General features: G+C 32.2%; 1 protein-coding gene across 1 annotated transcript; it reads left to right on the top strand.

Moving 5' to 3' along the window:
• Nucleotides 1-689: 689 nt before the first annotated feature.
• Nucleotides 690-12,935, top strand: LOC149546024 (uncharacterized). The gene is made up of 2 exons (XM_089793881.1): nt 690-1,006; nt 12,809-12,935. The coding sequence occupies exons 1-2, from the start codon at nt 690-692 to the stop codon at nt 12,933-12,935; spliced, it is 444 nt and encodes a 147-aa protein (XP_089650007.1).
• The last annotated feature ends 9,264 nt before the right edge of the window (nt 12,936-22,199 follow it).

The raw sequence follows: 22,199 nt of genomic DNA, 5'->3' as shown, positions 1-22,199 counted from the left end.
CAAAGAAACTATTAGGAGAGAAGAAATTGAACAAGAATAATCACCAAATCAGATACCAAAACATTTATGAAAAAGCTGTGAAAAAAAAAAATATTTAATCAAAATAAAAGAGTTAAAGCTCTAAAATAGTAGGCCGAAAAGAGTCAAAGCTCTAAAATAGTAGGCCAGATGGTCTCTCAAGGTGGATGCACTCGATAGGTCCTCCTTTCTCAATTGGAGGTGAAATCATCTGGGATGCATGGCCAATGCAAATCTAATCAAGGTGGGCATTGTGGTTCCCTGCTTCCATTTAAAACATGAAAAATCGAATAACCACACACAATTTCCAATATGGTCCCAACCCCACTCTGAAATCAAAATGAGCCTCCTCGATAAGGGTGATGTTGTGATTAGAGTTCAACCCCACTCTCACTAGATATTGCCATCCAATTATAGGTTTCTTGGGTCCTCAAAAAGTCACACGTATGACCAAAATGCATTTTAAATTCTTCAGATTTTTAATGTTCATTCGCGTGGTCTCTTCATGACATATACTACAAAAATTCCAATGCTTACTTGGTTCTGAATATTTGGGTACATTTAATTTTATCTTTTTTAATTTATGGGTTATGTTTAAAGTAATATGCAATGGGCTTGGACCAAATTTTGAATAGGGTTAAACTCTATTTATGTATTTTGATGTTTCAGCAATGTGGATACCAACCATCCCTTCATGGGAGAAGGAGTTTTGCAAGCAATCCCTCAGTCTTCCATGGAAAGAATTTTGTGAGGGAAAGAAATACACAACTTTCTTCCCAAAAATAGAAAAGTGGGATGATTCAGCAGCAGAAGAGGCTTTTCAAAAAGCCAAGATGAGGTATTTTGCAAAGATTCATGGCACTTCTTGTGACATACCAGAAGCTGATCCAGATGCATTTATTGATGTAATTGATTGGAATTCACCTGATATGGGAGATGTTGACTTGCCAATTGAATATTCATTTGATACAAAAAATGAAAAGATTTGGTTCAATGAAAGCTACATTATGGAAAATCTATCAAATTTATATCAAGATATGACAATTTCTGAAAAGAAGAGATATAAAAAGAACAAAAGTCAGTAGAAGGAAAGACCTTTTGGATATGGGCAAATATACTTGCCTAAAATTCATGAAACACGTACATTTATTTGCAAGTTTGTAGACCTATATTAAGCTCAACCTCCATTACTTCATCACTTGAAAGTGGACTTGTGATCAGAAATGTCAATGTTGGATGTAGTCAAGAATGATTTTGGAGTTGTGGGGCTCATAATTTGAGAATGAGGAGGAAATAATATGCTATTGAACTGTTCCTCCTTTGCAATAACAATAAATGTACCCTTCAAATTTATGGCAATGGTTAATTTCATGGATTCTTGATTATAGATTTAACTTCATCATAGCAAGTGTAATGAGCCTAGCTCAAAACTGATCACCAATTGCCATATTTGTTACTTGTAAATAGTTCTACAATTACTATGCAAGCAACAACTAAGAGAATATGATGCATCTATAGGCAAGATATCTTTACAAGATCTGAATACAAAACTAATATTTGTAACAATCTACTAATTTTCCCCATCTAATACAATGCTAATTTCAAACCCAAGACGCTGGTATTATATATATGAATGAATGCTTAAATCTGATAAAGACCTCCACCTATAGTAGTAGCATATAAGATGCATGAATAAACAAGGGAAACCTAGTTATGTTGTGGCCTCCTTAAAGTATTTGATTCTTCAGAATGAGGTTGCCAAATAGCTCCAAAATGATGTGCCCAAAATGATGCCCTAATGACAAGTAATAACATGTTCCTGCAATAGGTGCTTGTAGCAAACACCCAACTTATTCTTCCTCTTAACACTTGGGCCTTGGCCACAAATTTAGCACAATGAAGTGAATGAAATATCACTTCCGATCTGCAATAATTTAGGTGATGTCTCACACCCTCAAAGTTTCTATCATTGAGAGTTTTCCTTCCCAAAGACAAATTGATTATCTGCAGGCCCTTGGCTTGACAAATACACATGCAAATGTTAATATCAAATCTGGATGCCTTTCCATGAGGCTAAAAAGATGGAGATATTACAGCAAGAAATCAAATAAGTAGAAACCATTACTATTCTGTACTTGAAATAATGTGGATTTAAAAAGTCAAATAAGATTGACAATTGAACAGAGTTCATAAGAAAGCAATTCAAATTATGATATCCCAACTAAATAGAATACAATGATCATGAATATCTAAAAACACATTTAAGCATCTCAAAAATAGAACTAATAACTATTCCTACCAAGCACTTACAATATTGTAGTGGGACAATGAGTTACATTGAGGTCCTCTTCTAGTAGTAAGAAGGTGTTGAAAAATGGGTTGATTAAAACAACAAGAGCTCTGTTCAAGCAGACAGAAAAGTTATAAAAAGTTATGAGAATGTTCTTTGCAATAGGGTTTACGACATAGACACTTTGTAACGACTTTTGTTCAAACTTTTATCATAGAGGGCTATTTGGGTGTTTTAGGAGTTTTGGAGACTGAATCCTACAATTAGAATTATATATCTGTTGAATAATTAATTAGTTTTGGACAATGCTTTTGTTCTTGCATTTTTTAGAGTTGTACTATAAATTGTATCCTTTAGTTTTAAGTTTCTAGATTACTGCATGACAACAAGGAATGGACTTGGTACAAATTATTACAAATATTATATTGTCTCGTATGCTTTTGTTGTTATATTACTGTGTTGTGGATTCGAAACAATGTAAGAGTCAATAATTCAAATTAGATTGTGAATGAATTAGGACACAACTACAATAGTATATTTTCTTATTATGCTATGACCATAATATCAATATTTATTTTAATCCTGAGCAGGATATTGAAGCATCTCAAAATTAATTTAATTAATTGAAAGAAGAGTTACATCGAAGCCCTTCACCAACAAGCAGTGCATTAGAAATTTAATTTATGAGTAGAGATCTCTGTTGAATATATGCAAAAGTTATTGAACTTGTCCTTTTCATTGCGTACATAACGACTAACTCCTTATAGAAAAAAATCAGAAAAAATTCAACCATCCCTTTAAATTTAGTTTCCTCAATCAACAAGAACTCTAATCTCATTCTCATAAACTCTTATGTTACTTCTCATGTGTCTATAATTTCCAAAGGGTAACAGGGAAAGTTTATTTGTGCTTTGGCCATGGGTAAATAGGGGATTTTGATATCTTCTTATGCTTCCGTGATTTGTAGCTAATGTATTTGAATGAAGTTTGATGTTTAGTGGATGAAATGAAGAACAATTAAATCAAAAGTCACTGCTTCAATGGGCTAATGGATGCATGATTTAATGTAATGTTATGTTTGTTCTGTATATTTTAAATGTATATTCTTTTTAGAAAAAAAGAGGGGTAAAAATTTATTAAGACAGAAAGGATTGCAAGAAGGAAAGCTCAAGAAGGAGTTCTGTCCTGAGCAACAGGTTTATCAAATTGTTATAACAGATCAAGGGGAGGCTGCCCCGTGTCCATAATATTCAAACCCCCAACACGAACAAAAGTCCATTTGACTAACACGAAGCTTTATAAAGAAAAATCTAACTGGAAAGCACAGAAATATAAGCTATGATCTAAAAGATGGATGAATGTATGTGGTGGATGGTAGATTTAACAAAACATCCAGAGTGGTAGAAGAATCAAAGTAGCCAAAAGTTAGAGAGGAGAAAAATTTGGATGCCTGATATATGAAATCTTAATAAGCGGTTTAACTATCATCTACTTAATAGAAGGAAAATGATTTCAAAGTAAGGAAAAACATAAGGATATTACATTTTCTGCTGAAGTTGCAGACAACCTTTTTTTTCTGAGCAAAGCTAAGCCCTAATGTGTAAGCTCTGAAACATTTTTATTCTGTTTAAAGTTTTGCTAAACTCGAATATAGAGGTATGGAAGGATTTTGAAAAGTTTCTTACTTGGATGATTGGCAAGGGTTTTTCATAGTCCTTTTTAAATCAAAAGAATCGAGAGAGAAAATCTTTAAATATAAAGATAGGGTTTTAAGAGTTCAAGAATTCATATGTAAACTTGGAACCTCAACTTTTTAATTCAGATTGGTAAAATTACATTCTTTTCTTTTTGGTTCAACTTCATAATCTATTTATATAATCTAGAAAATCATCTATTTTAGAAGTTATTAGGATAAGTTGGGCATTGGGCATTTTTGGGAAACTTGATCTTTTCACTTTGGAAGAGTATTTCCTTTTCTTATTAGGCTTTGTTTACTAACATACACAAAAAGATTTACCAGCTTCTTCAAAAGCATATTTAAATATGGGAATGGACTTAAAAGCATTATTTGTGATAGCAATGAAAGTAAATATTCAATAGAATAAGAGATAATGTTTTTTGAAGTATTGATTGGTTCATATAAGAGGAGAATAGAGAATTGTTGTAATTGATTTGGTTCAAGGATGCAATATTGCTATCTTATGTCTAGAGATTCAATCTATCTATTCCTAGAAGCAAAGTCTAGGAGAAGTTAGATAATCACCCATGTCAAGATAATTTCAAAGATTCAGCTTATTCTATTTCTTATGGTCCCATTTTTTGAAAGATGCACTACTTTTATAGTGCAATGAACCTCAAATAAGATAAAAGATACAACGATTAAATAATAAAATGCATAATATTGATGTTAATGATGCTACTAAAATTTAAATATTAATGTTCATAGATTAATGTTATATTTCATAGTCCTTTTTAATCAAAAGAATCGAGAGATAAAATCTTTAAATTTAAAGGAGGGGTTTGAAGAGTTCAAGAATCCATATGCAAACTTGGAACCCCAACTTTTTAGCTCAGATTGCTAAAATTAAATTCTTTTCTTTTTGGTTAACTTCATAATCTATTTATATAATCTAGAAAATCATCTATTTAAATAGTTATTAGGATAAGTTGGGCATTGGGCATTTTCCGAAAACTTGATCTTTTCACTTTGGAAGAGTGTTTCCTTTTCTTAGTAGACTTTGTTTACGAACATACCCAGAAAGATTTACTAGCTTCTTCAAAAGCATATTTAAATATGGGAATGGTTTTAAAAGAATTGTTTGTGATAGCAATGAAAGTAAATATTCAATAGAATAAGAGATAATATTTTTTGGAGTATTGTTTGGTTCATATAAGAGGAGAATAGAGAATTGATGTATTGATTTGGTTCAAGGATGTCAATATTGCAATCTTATGTCTAGAAATTTAACCTATCTATTCCTAGAAGTGAAGTCTAGGAGAAGTTGGATAATCACCCATGTCAAGATAATTTCAAAGATTCCTCTTCTTCTATTTCTTATGGTCCCATTTTTTGAAAGATGAACTACTATTATAGTGCAATGAACTTCAAATAAGATAAAAGATGTAATGATTAAATAATAAAATGCATAGTATTGATGCTAATGACGCTACTAAAATTTAAATATTATTATTCATAGATTAATGTTATAGTAATCAATAAATAATTACATGGAATAAACAATTGAATAAATTGTATTAATTAAAATACAAATAGTAATATTTAAATAAAATACATTTTATTTAACTATATATATATAGGACCCTGTTGACATAACAGTCAAGTTTGTTATTAATGACATACATTTATTCAGATTGTAAGTATCCACTGAGCTTATTATATAGTTAATAATATTAATCAAGCATTTCAGTTCTTACCAAGTTCTTTGGACAAATTTCAGTTTGTGCCAAGTAGTTACAACTATATTAATGATGAGTAGTGTAAACTAAGCATCTTAGTATATGCCAAGCTTACTAGTGTAAACTAAGTTGTGCAATTAATGTAATGCAAGTCTAGTGTTAATCGAGCTACTTAGTAATAACCAAATGATTCAGTTTATACCGAGCTCGTAGTGGAAGCATTGACTGAGCCAGGCAAAGTGAATCAAGTGATTCAGTTTATATGTTGAGTTTCACAATATTCACTAAGTCACTAATGTAGACTGAGTTCAAGACTACTTGGAAGTGATCAGTATGGACCGAGCTTCTGCATCTATCGAGTGCATGACAATGCTGAGGATTAACAGTGGATGTCGAGTATCAGAACCTCACCAAGTTAGTCTTTAGAACCCGAATGTCTACATTTGAGCTCACTTTGCTGTATTTGTGTAAACTTGCATTGTGGTTGACTTTGTTATGATGTAATTGGATTGATATATATGTAATGTATTGTATCACATCCAAATATATGTATGTATGGAAGTATGCAATAATTCGAGAAGAGCAGAAGAGTGAATTACAAAGGCTACAACAATATAAGGAGCAACAAAGATAAATCTATCACAACAAGGTGATTTGTACACTCAAAGGAATCTCATTTAGCAAACCAAGTTGTAGATCAGAGATCAACTACTACTTCATTCTAATAGGTGGATCAGTCAAATCCTTTAACAAGGTAGACCTAAAATTCTTGTGTAAATATCTTTATCGAGTGCATACTTTATTGTATATTCATAAATCCTTTTGTAAGGTGGACCTAGTAGTCCATATTGCTCCTAACAGGGTAGATCATCAAAACTGAACAATGTAATCCTTAACCAACCAAATTTATAGTGTAGTACTAAAGCTTGTGGGTATCATCCTCACCCCAATTTTACTTTCTATTTGGAAGGATTTTGGGTCACTATATCTTGTGTTAAAGTGTTGTGTATGCTTTCATGTTTTTAGTTTCTCATACACGCATTTAGATTAGAATTCATATAAAGGATTAATTAACTAAGTTCAAGTTTTATATGTTATCAATTCACCCCTCCTCTCTTAGTAACTTAGTTGTCATAATATTTCCAACAGTTGGTATCAGAGCTTTTGTGGTTCTAGAAAAAAAGTTGAGTAGCTTGAGTAATAATCAAAGGTGATGGAGATATTCAGACTTGACAAGGCTATTAACAATGAGAAGCTAGATTTGGAAATGGCTATTGCCCAACTCAAGAAAGCAAAGAAGCAACTCTCTCAATCCTTGAAAATAAGAAAATATTTCACAATTCAAATGAATGATCATCTCTATACTAAAGAAAGAATTGAAGACCTTCATTCAGTAGGAAACCCAACTAAAGCAAATGAAGCTATCAAAGAACTCTTAGAAAAGAATGGTTCACTACAAGAAGAAGTGAGAAAACTAAGAAGAGATCATTAAATTCAGTTAGTAAGGCTATGTGAAGTCATGGAAGAGGAAAAAAAGGAAAAGACAAAAGAATTAGAAGGAAAAGACAACGAGATTCAATATCTATCCCTTCAGAAAACTAACTTCATTAATCAACTCACCATTGCAAATGAAGAAATCATGAACCTAAGATTAGAAACTAAAAGATTGCAAAATGATCTAAATGCTAAAAAACAAATCAATGAAAGAATGATGAAATCCCAAACAGACATGAATCAATTGAATGAGAAAAGTTATCAAAGAAAAAAAGGAAAAGTAAGAATTGGATATACAGAAGAAGGTGAATCATCCAAACAAGGAGCTCAAAAGAATCAAAGGCCTACTTGCAATCACTGTGGTAAGATAGGTTATACATTAAACAAATGTTGAAGCAATGGAAAAGTAAGATTCAATAGAAAGTGCTAAAATTGCAATTAGCATGGTCATAAGGCTAATGAATGCAAAAAGAAACCAAGTTTTGAAAGAAAATGTCACAAATAAAACAAGCATGGACACAAGTCATCAGAATGTAAAACCAAGATATTGAATCCAGTAGAACAAATTGTAAAAGTTATATTTGGTTGGGACTATAATACTTCGCACATATGCCATTACTATGGAGAATTTGGAAACATTGGAATGAATTGTTTAAAGCATCACATGAGAAAAAGGGATACCACCAAAAGATGTTTTGTTTGTAAAGAACTTGGTCATCTTTCCAAGAACTGCATGAATACTAAAAGAATTGAAGATGAAAAGAAGGAAAAAGATGATAACACCAAAAAATAGATGAGACAAAAATGGATTCCAAAATCCTTTGAGAATGCAAATCTGAGTTGTGTTAAACAAGTCACTCAAGAATTGGGTGACTCCACCATTTCTACTTGATCTCTCAAAGGAGAATTGGAATTGTGATACTAAATGAGACATTAGATATCAATTCCAATAAGTAGGAGGAAAGATCCAAATCAACATTCAAGGTACCAAAGGGATCACCGAGTAATAGATGAAAGTTATGACTGAGTAAGATTGGGCTACTATCCTATTGAGCAAGGTTAGGTCATAGACACTACTGAGAAGGGTCGAGAGTAACTAAAGTATGTGAGGTTACGAGTTAGGAAGAGTTTGTCAAGCATTTAATAAAAGAAAATGAATGACAGTTTGTCAATTTGATCTAATATTCATACAAAACATTTGTGGAAAAAATTTGATAAAAGGAATGAAATCAAAGTCATTTTCATTGTGAACTTTCAAGAGCTATTGCGCAAAGCAATCTTCAAGAGAATTCAAGCGATTTGAGTGAATTCCTACCAAATTTTTTTGAATACTCTCAAACCCTACCAAGAAAAGATGGCACCTAGTAGCAATAAAGCAAAATGAGGATCAGATATGTTGGTTTGTGGAGTAGAATGGAAAGCACTAGATTTCAAGCTCACTTTTATGATCATAGAAACCCTAGATCCGAGTGGAGCATAGTATCAAATCCCTTCTAAGGTACTCTTGATAAATGGCATTCATTCTCATTTGAAATGCACAATTCAAGATATTGGTACTCTAGAAATGAATGAAACCCTAGAAAAGCTATGTATGAATGATGTTTTGAAACCTGAGCATCAACATCTTAAGGCTAAAGGTTTAACCCATATTCCTCACATGCCCCAAAAATTACAATTGAAATGGATTAGGTTTATCCTCAATTGGGTGCACAATGGATAGTTGTGGTTGGAGCAACTAATTTTGATTGGAAAGAAGATGATCCATAGGATCACTAGTCTCCCCATTTTGGCAAAACCCAAAATGACCAAAACCCTCGGTTGGTTTGAATTGGAAAAGAAAACCCTAGATGAATGGGATGGAAGATGCATGAAGATAAGTAATGTAACTGACATGGAATTAGCTTGTACTTCAGATCTTGAGTATTTTAATGGATACTACTAAGCCAAGATGAGAATTTGTTAATCAAATTGCTAAAGACATCTATGAGAAAACTTTGAGGCAGCTTATGCCAAGCTAACTGACAAGGAAGTGAAGGAACTAAAGAAGAATGAAGAGAAATTAACTTTGAGATTCAACACTTGTCTAGTATTGATGAAAGATATTGAGCATGTTGTGAAGAATGACACAAATACATAGAAGAATATGTATCTTCTTTACAAACCGAGTGAATTTTTTGTAAGTTTCAAGGATAAAAATGATGATGATAATAAGGAAGAAAAAGATGAAGAGAAAAATGATGAAGAAGTAACACATTTTGATAATATTGATGATGAAGAGGAACAAGAGCAAGAGGTTACCGAGGAAGACATTTAGAATATAGAGGAGACTAACCTAGTAAAGATTGATGCAATGGTTATAGCCTCACTTCCACATTATCCAAGAAAAATATTGGCAATATCAAGCATGGAGACAGCCTCAACAAGATTGACTGTAACCAACATTGCAAGCACAAGCATCCAATTAATCTTTGCACTAGTCTAGTTTAGTACAACATTGACTGAAGTGACCACCACTTCATCTACCGAGTTGTAGGCTCTTCACTCTTAAAATTTTTTTGACACAATAGTTTTGGATACATCAATTTTGGATACTTCAGGTATTTGTACTACTTCTTCAATGAGTGCAGTATCAATTTTTATGGCAAGTATTACAATTTCTACTATTGTTTCTATTTTGAGTACACATGCAATAAGTGAAAGGATAGTTGAGACCAAGCCTTAACTGAGCACAAAATTTTTGGGCAAAGGAAAAGAAAATGAGGAGGACATAGATCTTGATGAGGAGATTATCATTCCAAAATGGGACATCTCTAATCTAACTCCAAATCAGATGCAAACCTTTGGTGAACTTCTACAAAAGAATCCCAAGCAGCAAAAGTTGAGAGAAGAAAGGAATGAGGAGTTCAAAATCATTAAGGATGCAAAGAATATTTTGGCAAAGGTCCTAAGTATAGAGGTTGATTCTTCTCAACCAATTTTGTATCAGTTGGTAGAGGTGGTTTGGAAGTATAATGAAGATCCAGATGGACAAGACAAGTTATTATAGAAAGTAGAGAATTTTTTTTAAAATAAAGTGTTAGAGCACATTTCTCAATAGATTGCCATTTACCAAGTAGATTTATCTACTATTTTGGGTTCTCTAGAAACCTCATGTTGATGTTTACCAAGTAGAGTTATCTACTATGTTGGGTTCTTTAGAAACCTCATGCACTAATGTAACTTACTTTTTGGTAAATTATGTGATATTTCATTTTTTACTAAGGAAATAAAGGATAAATTGTCCAAGATTGATGAATATCTTAAGGTGAGTGCTCAAAAATTATAGCTTGACCTAAGTTAGAGCTTTGCCCATATCAAAAAGATCAGATTTTTGATAAACATGCACGTAGAACTACTCAAGGAAGTGGCAAGAATCAAATATACGTTGATAGATATCCAGAATATGATTCTCCCTAATGTGGATGTATTGTAGAAGCATATTCTACACTGAAAAAAATCTCATCCATGACAATAATTTCTCTATTATAGACCACATGATTGAATTATTAGCATAAGTGTAGATTGCACTAACACATGCAATGTCTTGCAAGAAAATTGGGACACTCATACTAAAGGTACATTCATAATTCTTGTCTCATTTTGGCATTACTATGTAAGTATATAGAATAAATCTTTGGCATTAATGTCAAAAAGGGGGAGAAAGATGTAAAAAGTTATGGGGGAGAAAGATGTAAAAAATTAAGGGGGAGAATATGTAAAAGAGTTGCAAAGAAAATAAAGAGAAAGATGTAAGAAGAGTGTACAACAAGTGTATATTGTATATAGAGAGGAGATGCATTCAAATTTAGAATATACTATATATTATATTATATTATGAAGGAGCATTACCATGTACATAATTGTATCCTTTACCAAAAGAAAAAATAAATTGAAAAAATCTCAAAAACAGTATACTCTACCAAGTTGGAATCACAAGGTGATGGATAAAGGTACCCAGGAACTTTTTGAATCCAATTTTGACTAATAAGTGTTTTTGTTACTAATGCCAAAGGGAGAGATTGCAAAAATAATAGTCAAGTTATTTATTAGTAACATACACTTATTTAGATTATAAGTATCTACCAAGCTTATTGTATAGTTAAAAATGTTAATCAAGCATTTCAGTTGTTACCAAGTTCTACAGTTGCTACTGAGTCCTTTGGAAAAATTTCAATTTGTGTTTAGTAGTTACAACTATGTTAAAGATCAAATGTGTAAACTGAGCATCTCAGTATATGTTGAGTTTACTAGTGCAAATCGATTTGTGTAGTACTTACTAAGTTTGTAATTGATGTAATGTGAGTCTAGTATTAACTGAGCTACTCAGTGTTAACCAAGTGATTCAATTTGTATTGAGTTTGTAGTGGAACAATTGACTAATCCAGGAAAAATGAATCAAATGATTTAGTTTATATGTCGAGTTTCACAGTATTTTCTAAGTCACTAATGCAGATCAAGTTCAAGAATACTTGAAAATGATCAGTATGAACCAAGCTTCTATTTCTACCGAGTACATGTAGATAATGATCATTGATAGTGGATGCTAAGTATGAGAACCTCACTAAGTTATTCTTCAAAACCCAAGTGTCTACATTTAAGCCGACTTTGCAATATTTGTGTAAACTTGCATTGTGGCTAATTTTGTAATTATGTAATTGGATTGAGATATGTAATGTCTTCTATCACATCCAAATATATGTATGTATAGAAGTATGTAATAATTAGAGAAGAGAAGAAGAGTGAATTACAAAGGCTACAATAGTATAAGGAGTGGCAAAGATAAATCTATCACAATAAGGTGATTTGTACACTCAGAGGAATCTCATTTAGCAAACCAAGTTGCAAATCAGAGATCAGCTACTACTTTATCCTAACAAGTGGATTAGTCAAATCCTTTAACAAAGTAGAATTAACAGTCTTGTGTAAATCTCCTTATCGAGTGCAAAGTTTATTGTATATTTATAAATCCTTTTTCAAGGTGAACCTAGTAGTCCTTATTGCTCCTAATAGGGCAAATCATCAGAAGTGATCAATGTAAGCCTTAACTAGTCAACTTTATACTATAGTACTAAAGCTTGTGGGTATCTTACCCACCCAAGTTTTACTTTTTATTTGGAAGGTTTTTGGGTCACCAAATCTTGTGTTAAAGCGTTTTTTATGCTTTCATGTTTCTATTTTCTCATGCATGTAGTTAGATCAGAATTCATATAAAGGATTAATTAATTAAGTTCAAGTTTTATATGTTACTGATTCACCCCTCCCCTCTCAGTAACTTAGCCTATCATAATATTTTCAATAGACCCACCATGAATAGTGGTCAATGTTAATCTCATGAAAGGGACTTGACACTTCATATACTCACATATAAATATGTGTGGAGGGACAAACCGGGGAAAACATTTATAAAAAAGAATGACCTTTGTTGTAAAAATTAGAGATACAATTGGCATAATAATAATGCCATCAAAGGTTTAAGCTTATATTTAAAGTGTTGTGATGTGGAGCCTAATCAAACTCAGAGGTTAATTTCTCTTATTTTATTCGGTGCAGGTTCCCCCAGATTATTACTACAATTGTTCGGGGGAAGTGCCTCCAAGACGGGATCAAGGAGCAGTGCCCCTTGTGGGGTCCTGAGGCAAAGCCTCTAGTGCGCTCCCCTGGGGGTTTTTGGGGGTAGTGTCCCTAAAGCCAAAAATCAATTTGCAATTATAATAGGTATCGGCTATTATTTTTCTATTGGAAAACTTATTCTATGCCTAATTTTGTAAGCAACAAAAAGCTTTTATCAAATAATGTATGATGAGATTGTAGCTTCTTGTGACAATATTGAGTTGTAAGGGATTACAAATTGTAATTAGGTTATAATCATTGGATAATAAGAATATTGGAATCACCGTTGGTGGATGTAGACCAGGAATTGGGTGAACCATGTTAAATCTTTGTGTCTTGTGTTCTCTTATGTGATTTATTATTTTATGATATTTGTTATATTTTCTTGTAATCATTATTTCTATTTTTGGTTAATCCTAACGAGTGGTATTAAAGCGAGGTGTCATCATTTTTTTTTGGATCCTCTATAAAAAAGTCTCACGTATGAATGTGAGTCTCGTGGTTGAGTGAGAGCAATGACAAATGAGGGTAAGGTAAAGGTTGAGAAGTCTAATGGGTAGAAATTTCAATTATGGAAGATGCAAATGGAGGACTATCTTTATCAAAAGTCTTTATGGTGGCCATTAAAAGGAAAATCCAAGAAATCGACCACTATGATAGATGAGGACTATGATATTTGGATTGAAAGACACTTGGAAGTATTAATTATGCCTAGCACAATCAATGAAATTTAATATTATGAAAGATAAGATGACATTAGAGCTAATGTAAACCCTAGCAAAACTGTATAAAAAACCCTCTACTTCAAACAAGGTATTTTTCATGAAGCAGTTATTTAATATGAAGATGGCAAAAGGCAGATCTATTGTTGATCATTTAAATAAGTTTAATATAGTTACTAGTTCATTATCTTTTGTGTTCTTTTATTAAAAGTTGGAATGACTTGGTAATGTATGAGTAATTATGTCTCTAAATCTAATGCCCTAAAACTTGATGATGTGATTGATGTTATTTTGAGTGAGAAAAATCGAAGGAAACCCTTAGATGGATCTACATCAGGAAGTGCTTTGAAAAGACACATAAGAGGTAAGATGATTGAGAGAGGAATCAACTATAGAAATTGTGGAAAATCAAGAGAAAAATCAAAGGGAAAGAGGTCTCAATCTAGGGGATCAAGAGATTGTTGATATCATGGAAAGCCAAGGCATAAGGAGAAAGATTGATGGAATCACAAGTACAATGAAGGAGACAAACACAAAGGGAACAAGGAGGAAAATGTGGTAAGTAAAAAAGTTGAAGAGGATGCTTTTCTTCTTTCTTTAGAAAGTGTTGATGATTCATGGGTTTTAGATTTAGGGGCCTCATTCATGCTACTCCCCATAGAGATTATTTTCTTGATTAGGTCCAAGAGGATTTTGGGATAGTTTATTTGGGGGATAATGAACCTTGTCAAAGTTTTGGAAATGAAAAAATTAAGATTAAGTTGTAGAATGAGAATCATTGGCTACTACAAGAGGTAGAAATTTAATTTTAATGGGGCAACTGGGTGATGAGGGTTTCATAGTTACTTTTAATGATAAAAATTTAAAGGTCTCAAAAGGTTCCCTTGTAGTAGCTAAAGGTGTGAAAGTAAGAACCTTATATCTTTTTACAGGTCATATTATTCCTTCTACTTTAACATTTTAAAGAATAATGAATGTTCAAGAACAATCACTACAATTGAGAAGGGAGAACATACAATTGCTGTGGATTTATAAATAGTGCTATGGCACAAAAAAATTGGGCACATAAGAGAGAAAGGTATATAGTTAATTACATAATTCAAAGAAATTTTTATTAGGTTTGAAATGTGCCAATATGGATTTCAATGAAAGTTGTGTGTATGAAAAAAAGAAGAAGTTAGTTTTGTGAATAATGGGAATGGAAAAAATAAAAATAAAAAGAGAGAAATTAGATCTTGTACATTCACATGTATGGGGACTAGGTTAGGTATCTTCCCTTGGTGACTGTTATTTTTATGTTACATTCATTGATGATGCAAATAGAAAAGTATGGGTTTATTTCCTTACATAGAAATCTTATATATATATATATATATGAAAATGCTTGGTTGAAATGAGATTGGTAAATGATTAAAATGTCTCAAATATGATAATGGTGGTGAGTATTGTAGCAATGAATTTGAAGATTACTATTCCTCTAATGGTATTCATAGACAAAAAACTCTTCCATGGATGTGAGACAATGAGGAAGTGAACAACTAGAGCTAGAGTTACAACTAACTATTCAATCACCTTGTTGAGAAAATACAACAAAAGAAAACAACATAGAGAACAACACAAAGGAGAGAAGGAACAAAATATACTTTATTGACTCATTATATTATCCACATACATGCTTGGCTATGAGGCCTTTTAGGTTATGGCCAACACAATTTACAAAAATCTAGACTAGGATGTTCATAGGTCCTTAATTTAGAATTCTAGCTCTTTAACTTTGCTCTCCCATCCTAACTAACTAAGTGATTCCTATCATCAATCTAAACACCCTATTTAAACTTTTCAAAATGGATTATAGAAGATTCTATATTATTACATAATAGAAGGCCAACCTCAAAATATGTTGTACAATCCCAAGGTAAGATCCTTACATTAAATTTACAATCCAAAGTAAATACACAAGTTGTCTCAAACTAAGAACCAATCATGAAAAAAATTTCTTAAAGAGGGAACTGAGGATCAACAAACATTAGGTTCACTCAACACATTAAGGAATGTTAGACCATTAAAACACTTGATCAATATTGAACAACTCGGCCAACATTGAAAAACTCAGTAGAAATTTAAGCTTGACAACTACTAAAACTCAAAACTAATAGGAAGAATGAAAAAACTAAGAATGATCAATGACAACCTAGGATGCTGCTGCATCAGACAAGTGGGGTTGAAAGAAATGATTCTCCTAAATCTTTAAGATTTGACAACCTGAGTTGAATCAAACTTAGATTGAGAATTCCATGTAGCATCTTCAAGTGGTGTTTTCTTCCACTTCACCAAATGCTTATAGTAATATTTTCCTCTCATTCTTTTATTGATTCTCTAATCTAATATCTCTTCAACCTCTTCAATCTTCTTCTTAGGATAATATATCCATGTTATCAAATAACTCAACTTCATAAGAATTACCACTATCAAACTTCCTCAAGATCTTACAAGGACTAAACTTCTTCATCCTCAACTTACTATCCATTCCAATAGGAAATCTGTCTTTCTTCAAATGAACCATCACCTCATCACCAACTTCAAAAATATGATATCTTCTAGACCTATAAGCATTCTCCTTATATTTCTAATCACTTTGTTTCAATCTCAACTTCACTTCCTCATATAAAGACTTCATAGAGCTAGAAAATTCTTCCCCTTCAACACTTCTCTTCTCTCCCTTAGCAACATCCCTCAAATTTGACATACCACTAGGATGCATTCTAGTAATAATCTCAAAAGGTGGTTTCCTAGTACTCCTATTTACATAATTATTATATGCAAACTCAACTTGTGCCAATACCATATGCCAATTGCTCATCTTATCTCATCTTATCTCCAACTAAACATCTCAAAAAATTACCCAAGCTTCTACTCACAAGCTCTATTTGTCAATTTGTCTGTGGATGAAATGTATAACTAAACTTCAACTCAGTATCCATATTCTTCCACAAAGTACTGCATTAATAACCAACAAACTTATTGTCTCTGTTAGAAATAATACTTCTTAGTATTCCATGCAATCTAACAATGTCTTTGAATAAAATCTCAGCAACATACACAACATCTTATGTCTTCTTACATGGTATGAAATGTTCCATTTAAAAAACTCTATCCAGAACAATAATATAAATCCAAGAAAAAAATCCATATTGATGTCTCTCCAAGGTTTTTGAGGAACATGAATAGGTGTATACAATCTAGTATTCTAACTTACCTTTGCAACTTGAAAATTTCTACTCCTTACAAACTTCTGAACATCCTTATACATATGTAGTTAATAATACTTATCCTTAAGCAAACTCAATGTCTTATTAATTCCAACCAATCCACCACAATCCTTTTCCTTAATCAAATTAACTCTCATAGAACTTCTTGGTATACAAACTAAATTCTTTTGAGCAGCACACTTTCTTGAATGAAATATTCATCAAACTTGTCCAATTGACTTCATAGATTTTGTGCTTTGCACTCTCTCCATGCCTCATAAAAATCAGGGTCAATAACATACAACTCTTTCATCTCATCAAAACCAAGAACTTCAACCTTCATCTTGGTCAAAAAAGAATATCTTCTTCTCAAAACATCAACAACCTAGTTAGCAACTCCACTCTTATGGTTGATCACAAATGTAAAACTTTATAAATATTCAACCCACTTTATATGTCTCTGATTCAACTTATGTTGAATTACCAAATATTGTAAATCTTTATGATCAATAAACAACACAAACTCCTCAGGAATCAACTAATGTCCCAACTTCTTCAAGGCTTGAACAGTAACATAAAACTCTTGATCATACACATAATACTTTATTTTAGCATCATTCAACTTCTCATTAAAGAAAGCAACATGTTTACCTTCTTCAATCAACACAACCCTAATTGCACTACCACTTGCATCACATTCAACTTGAAATACCTTATTGAAATTAGGTAAAGCCAATACAATTGTATCAAAAACTTTTTATTTCAAAGTCTCAAAACTCTTATCAAATCCATGTGTCCACTTGAAATCATTTTTATCTCCTCTCATAGTCTTTGTCATAACATTACAACAATACTAGAACTCTAACTTCCTAGAGAAACTAGCCAAACCATGAAATGATCTAACCTCACCCACATTATTATGTTTAGTCCATTCCAAAATTGCTTCAACCTTCTTAGGATCCATTCTTAAATCATCAGTTGAAACCATAAATCCCAAATACACACTCTCTTCTTGCATAAAAGGAACACTTTTTCAAATTAATCAACAACTTCTCCTCTTTCAATATCTGCAATACTTGTCTAATATGCTCAAGACATTCTTCCTTAATCTTACTGAATATCAAAATATATCCAAATAAACAATCATATATTTACCAAAAAAAAATTTAGAACTTCATTCATCAACCTCATGAAAGTACTAGTGCATTACTTAAACCAAAAGGCATTACAAACCATCTTTTATTTTGAAACAAGTCTTCCATTCATCACCTTCTCTAATTTTGATATGATAATAACTACTCTTCAAATCTATTTTGGCAAAATATTTTTATCCACTCAAAAAATCCATTATGTCATCCATCCTCAGCATAGGAAACCTATGCTTTACTATTATCTTGTTAATAGATCTAGAATTAGTACACATTCTCCATTCTCCATTCTTTTAGGTGTTAATACACTAGGTATATCACATGGAATCAATATCTCTTTGATCAAACCTTTCTACAATATAACTCCTGCATAAAAAGAAAAATAAGGAAAATAGTTGTCATTTCATTTATTGAGGTATATAGGTGGCATTTAAGTTAGTGGAAAGTTCCTTATTTCATGTATTTAATGTTTGTTGTCAAGTCGACTTGTAGCTTGAAGCTATATTTAATAAGAGTATTTATTTAATATCTTTTATACTAGGTCAACTTGTGGCTTGGTTTAGTATAAGTAGAGGGTCTTTTGGAGTCTAGAGTATTATTCATTCAATATGGGATCTAGCATGGAGGAAGTCAGGTAGAGAGGAGTAGTTGAGAAGAGCAAAGTTTCTTAGTCAGATATGTACCTTTAATTTTCAAATCTACATCTCTACAAAAAAAAAAATCAGATCTGCATTATTTTTCAGAAACTTTTTGGCCATCAAGCCAGTAGGAGAGATGTGTTGCATGTGAATATTGGAGCTTACTGGTGCAAATTAAATATTTGCATCATATTTAGAAGGTCAAAGAACCCCTAAATTGACTTTTGTTTCATCAAAATCAGACATTCATCAAAATCAGACATTTGAGGTGAAATATAAAGTCATTTAATTTTTGGAGGTGTGACGATGGCGATTCAGGAAAAATAATAACAAAGGGGATTTTCAAACAATAATATCTCCCTCATATGGACTCCTTTTTTTGATATCTTTGTTTCTGAATTTTTCTGCAATTCATAAATCTCAATTTTTGCCACTTAATATGCTTAGTATGGGATCAACTGGACTCTAAATTAGGTTCCATTTTTTTTGAAATTGAATTTTTTTTTCTACTTTCTAGATTTGTAATCAGATTATAGGTTTTCTGGATAAAAATACTACTTTCAGAAATAGGCCCTAAATTGGCTATTGTAATTGCACTACCTATAAAGTGCCAAATCATTTATTAAGGGGGGCGGGGGGTTGGTTTAATTGATCATTTCTATATTTTGGGGGATGCATACATTTATTGATCTCATGGAGGAGTTTTGTCACACATGGCAATGTGGAATTAGATCCTTGTTGACAAAAGGAAACTATAAAAAATGGAGTGCTTTAATCATTAATCATTGCGACTTGTTAACATAATTTTGGATATCATTATATTGAATATCACTTCAGATTGTTGGCCTATCATTAAAAAGCTCCTTTACCCTTCTGATATGTGGATGACTCTTTGGAAAGAATATGGAGATCTCACAGTTCCTCCTTTTCCAAAAGACATTCTATCATTAATCACTCTAGTTATGGTACCTCCAACTCTAGATGAGATTCCACCTCTTGATGTTTCTATTGCTACTACTAAACTAGTTCCAGCCATAGATACTTCTGATCTAGTGTAGTAGGAAACATTATGTCTTCCTACTTCAGCTTCATGGGACAACTTCCTTCTAGATATTGCAGGTTTTTTCATGGAGTCTCACATTGAAGATGTGAAAGACATCATAAATGATATTTTTCTTCTCTTTTTTGAGGCCAATACTTCATCTTTGCCACAAATAGGTCCAACATAGCAGGCTACACCTTGTCTTCCAATTCTAGCATCAATGGATGACTTCTTGATAGGGATCAAGGTTTTGTTTGTGGAGTCCCACATAGAAGATTTGGGAGACATTATTAATGATATATATCTCCTCTTTCCTAAAGAAGATCCTTCTCTAGTTGTTGAGAGGGCTCACTCTAACCCTCTTGTCCATTCTCTACATGATCAATCTTACCAGGCTGATGTGATTATGGATCCTTATGAATAGCAGTTGTAGGAGGTTTGAGCACTCTAACTATTATAATTTATAAAAAAAAAAAAAAAGTTGTGTGTTTTTGCCCTCGTAGTTTGGGCATGACAATTTCTTTCAATAAGCTTTGTCTAATCCTCCTTCCTCTTGTGAGATAGGATCTATTTAGTTTATCTTCATATCCTTTTACTTGGTCAAAATGGGATTTTTTACCATCTTGGAGAGTTTTGGCATTGTTTTTTAATGGTGGTGATGTCCCTCGTCTATCTAGGTTCTTTCCAAGTTATGAGATTGAGGATTATCTATACTTATATCCAAAAGTGGGTTCTTTTGGTTTGTTTCCAAGAGGATGTTGAAAGTTTTCAAGGGCCCTCCATGGCTCTTTTTTTATTTTTGGTTAAGTAAATGTTTCAATTGTGGGGTTTCTTTCCCTAAAGGATGTTGGTATCTTTTTTTTTTAATCTTTGGAAGATTTGTATGCTCTCTTATGTTTCTTTTGCTAGTAACTTCTTTAGAGCTGAAGTTCCTCCTTAGGCCTTATTCGCTCCTTCAAGCGGATTTCAAGTCTAAGGATTACTTTTTGATTTGTTAGTGCTTATCTTATATTGAGATGGAGGTCTCATCTATTGAGGTGGTGATATTCTATATTAAGGTTGTTGATGATGGAAGGTCTAGCCCTTTACCTTGCTGGAGTACTGGAGAGATCCTAGAGTGGTGTTATTTGTGGATTCCCCTACCCTTCATCATTTTGGGGTGGGATCCCTTTCTATTGAGGTGGAAAGGTGTTCGGATGAGAGATTGGGTGTAGAGAATTAGTCTCTCCCTTAAGGATTTAGTTAACATTAAGAATATGTAATTTCAAATGGTTGATAATGTTGTTCTTAAAATTTTCTACTATGTTTTAGGGTTGGGAGGTTTTCCCTCCTTTCTCCCTATGATCAAGAAGATCTTGCGGGGTCTTGTTTTTTCCTTCAGGGAATTTTGTTGTTTCCCATGCTTCATTTTGTACATCACCCTAGTCTTGTCCTTATGTTGGCCCTTATATGATTTTTTAGTATTGTTTAGTAGTTAAATATATATTTACAAAATTTTATCTATGTTGGGTTTCAAATTCCTTATAAAATCTAGTTATAATGTGTTTCAAGGCCCCATCAAAACTTTTTTTACTTAATAAAAAATATAATAATATTGCATGATATTGTTAGGATTAAACCTGGATAGGAAATAAGAATTATATGCAAATATAACCAATATAAAAAATTAATAAATTGTATAGAAGAGAACATATGACACCAAGATTTATTGCGGTTTTCCTAATCCCTGAGCTACATCCACCAAACAATGAGTCCAATACTATTATTATCCAGTGATTACAACCTGATTACAATATGTAATTCCTTACAAGTGAACACCACCACAATAAGAAATTCATCGCCTCACACCTTATGAAACCCCTAACCCTAAGCCATTTTTATACAAGCATTTTTGTTGCTTTAGGGTTAAAATTAGTTACAACATGTCAGCCCAAAATTTTGATAAAATAGCCCTAAAAAATTCTCGAGGGCTATGCCCTGAACCTTATTGAGGAATTATGGATATGTATAGTACTTCCCTATAAACTAACAAACATTGTATATGAATAAAGAGATTCAACATTCAAATACTTATTCATTTAAATAAGTATATTAGGCTAACAATTTATGTAAACATGTGTATTCTTACTTTATTTCTAAACACATCATTTTGGCCTAATCTAAACATAGAAAATGGTAGAATTAAACCATATGGATAAAAACTATGCGTTTCTTATGTTTTGTTTAAAGTCAAGTGATATTTATTTTATGATGGTTTAATGTGACTTGTGTATTTGGCCAAACTAGGATGTGCACCTAAGGCTTTTGAGGTTTCTTTTATAATTATTTGCCTAGATGTCATGATGTATTTTATGATTCAAATTGAGATAGACATTTATGAGATTTTTTTTATGAGCATTTGTGATAACTTGAGTCTAAAGAACCTATGCATTTTGAGTTGTTTGTCATGGAACTAAATTTGATTATTAGTATTTTTATAGTATGAAACACAATTATAATTTTTGATTTTTGAGAAGGTGGTCTCGGTGCGTCC

This window comes from Cupressus sempervirens, chromosome 7, assembly GCF_028749045.1.
Source record: "Cupressus sempervirens isolate cs-2001-9-10 chromosome 7, ASM2874904v1, whole genome shotgun sequence".
NCBI classification, from domain to species: domain Eukaryota; kingdom Viridiplantae; phylum Streptophyta; class Pinopsida; order Cupressales; family Cupressaceae; genus Cupressus; species Cupressus sempervirens.
The sequence above is the reverse complement of the archived record's forward strand: the minus strand, read 5'-3'. Positions and strand labels throughout refer to the sequence as shown.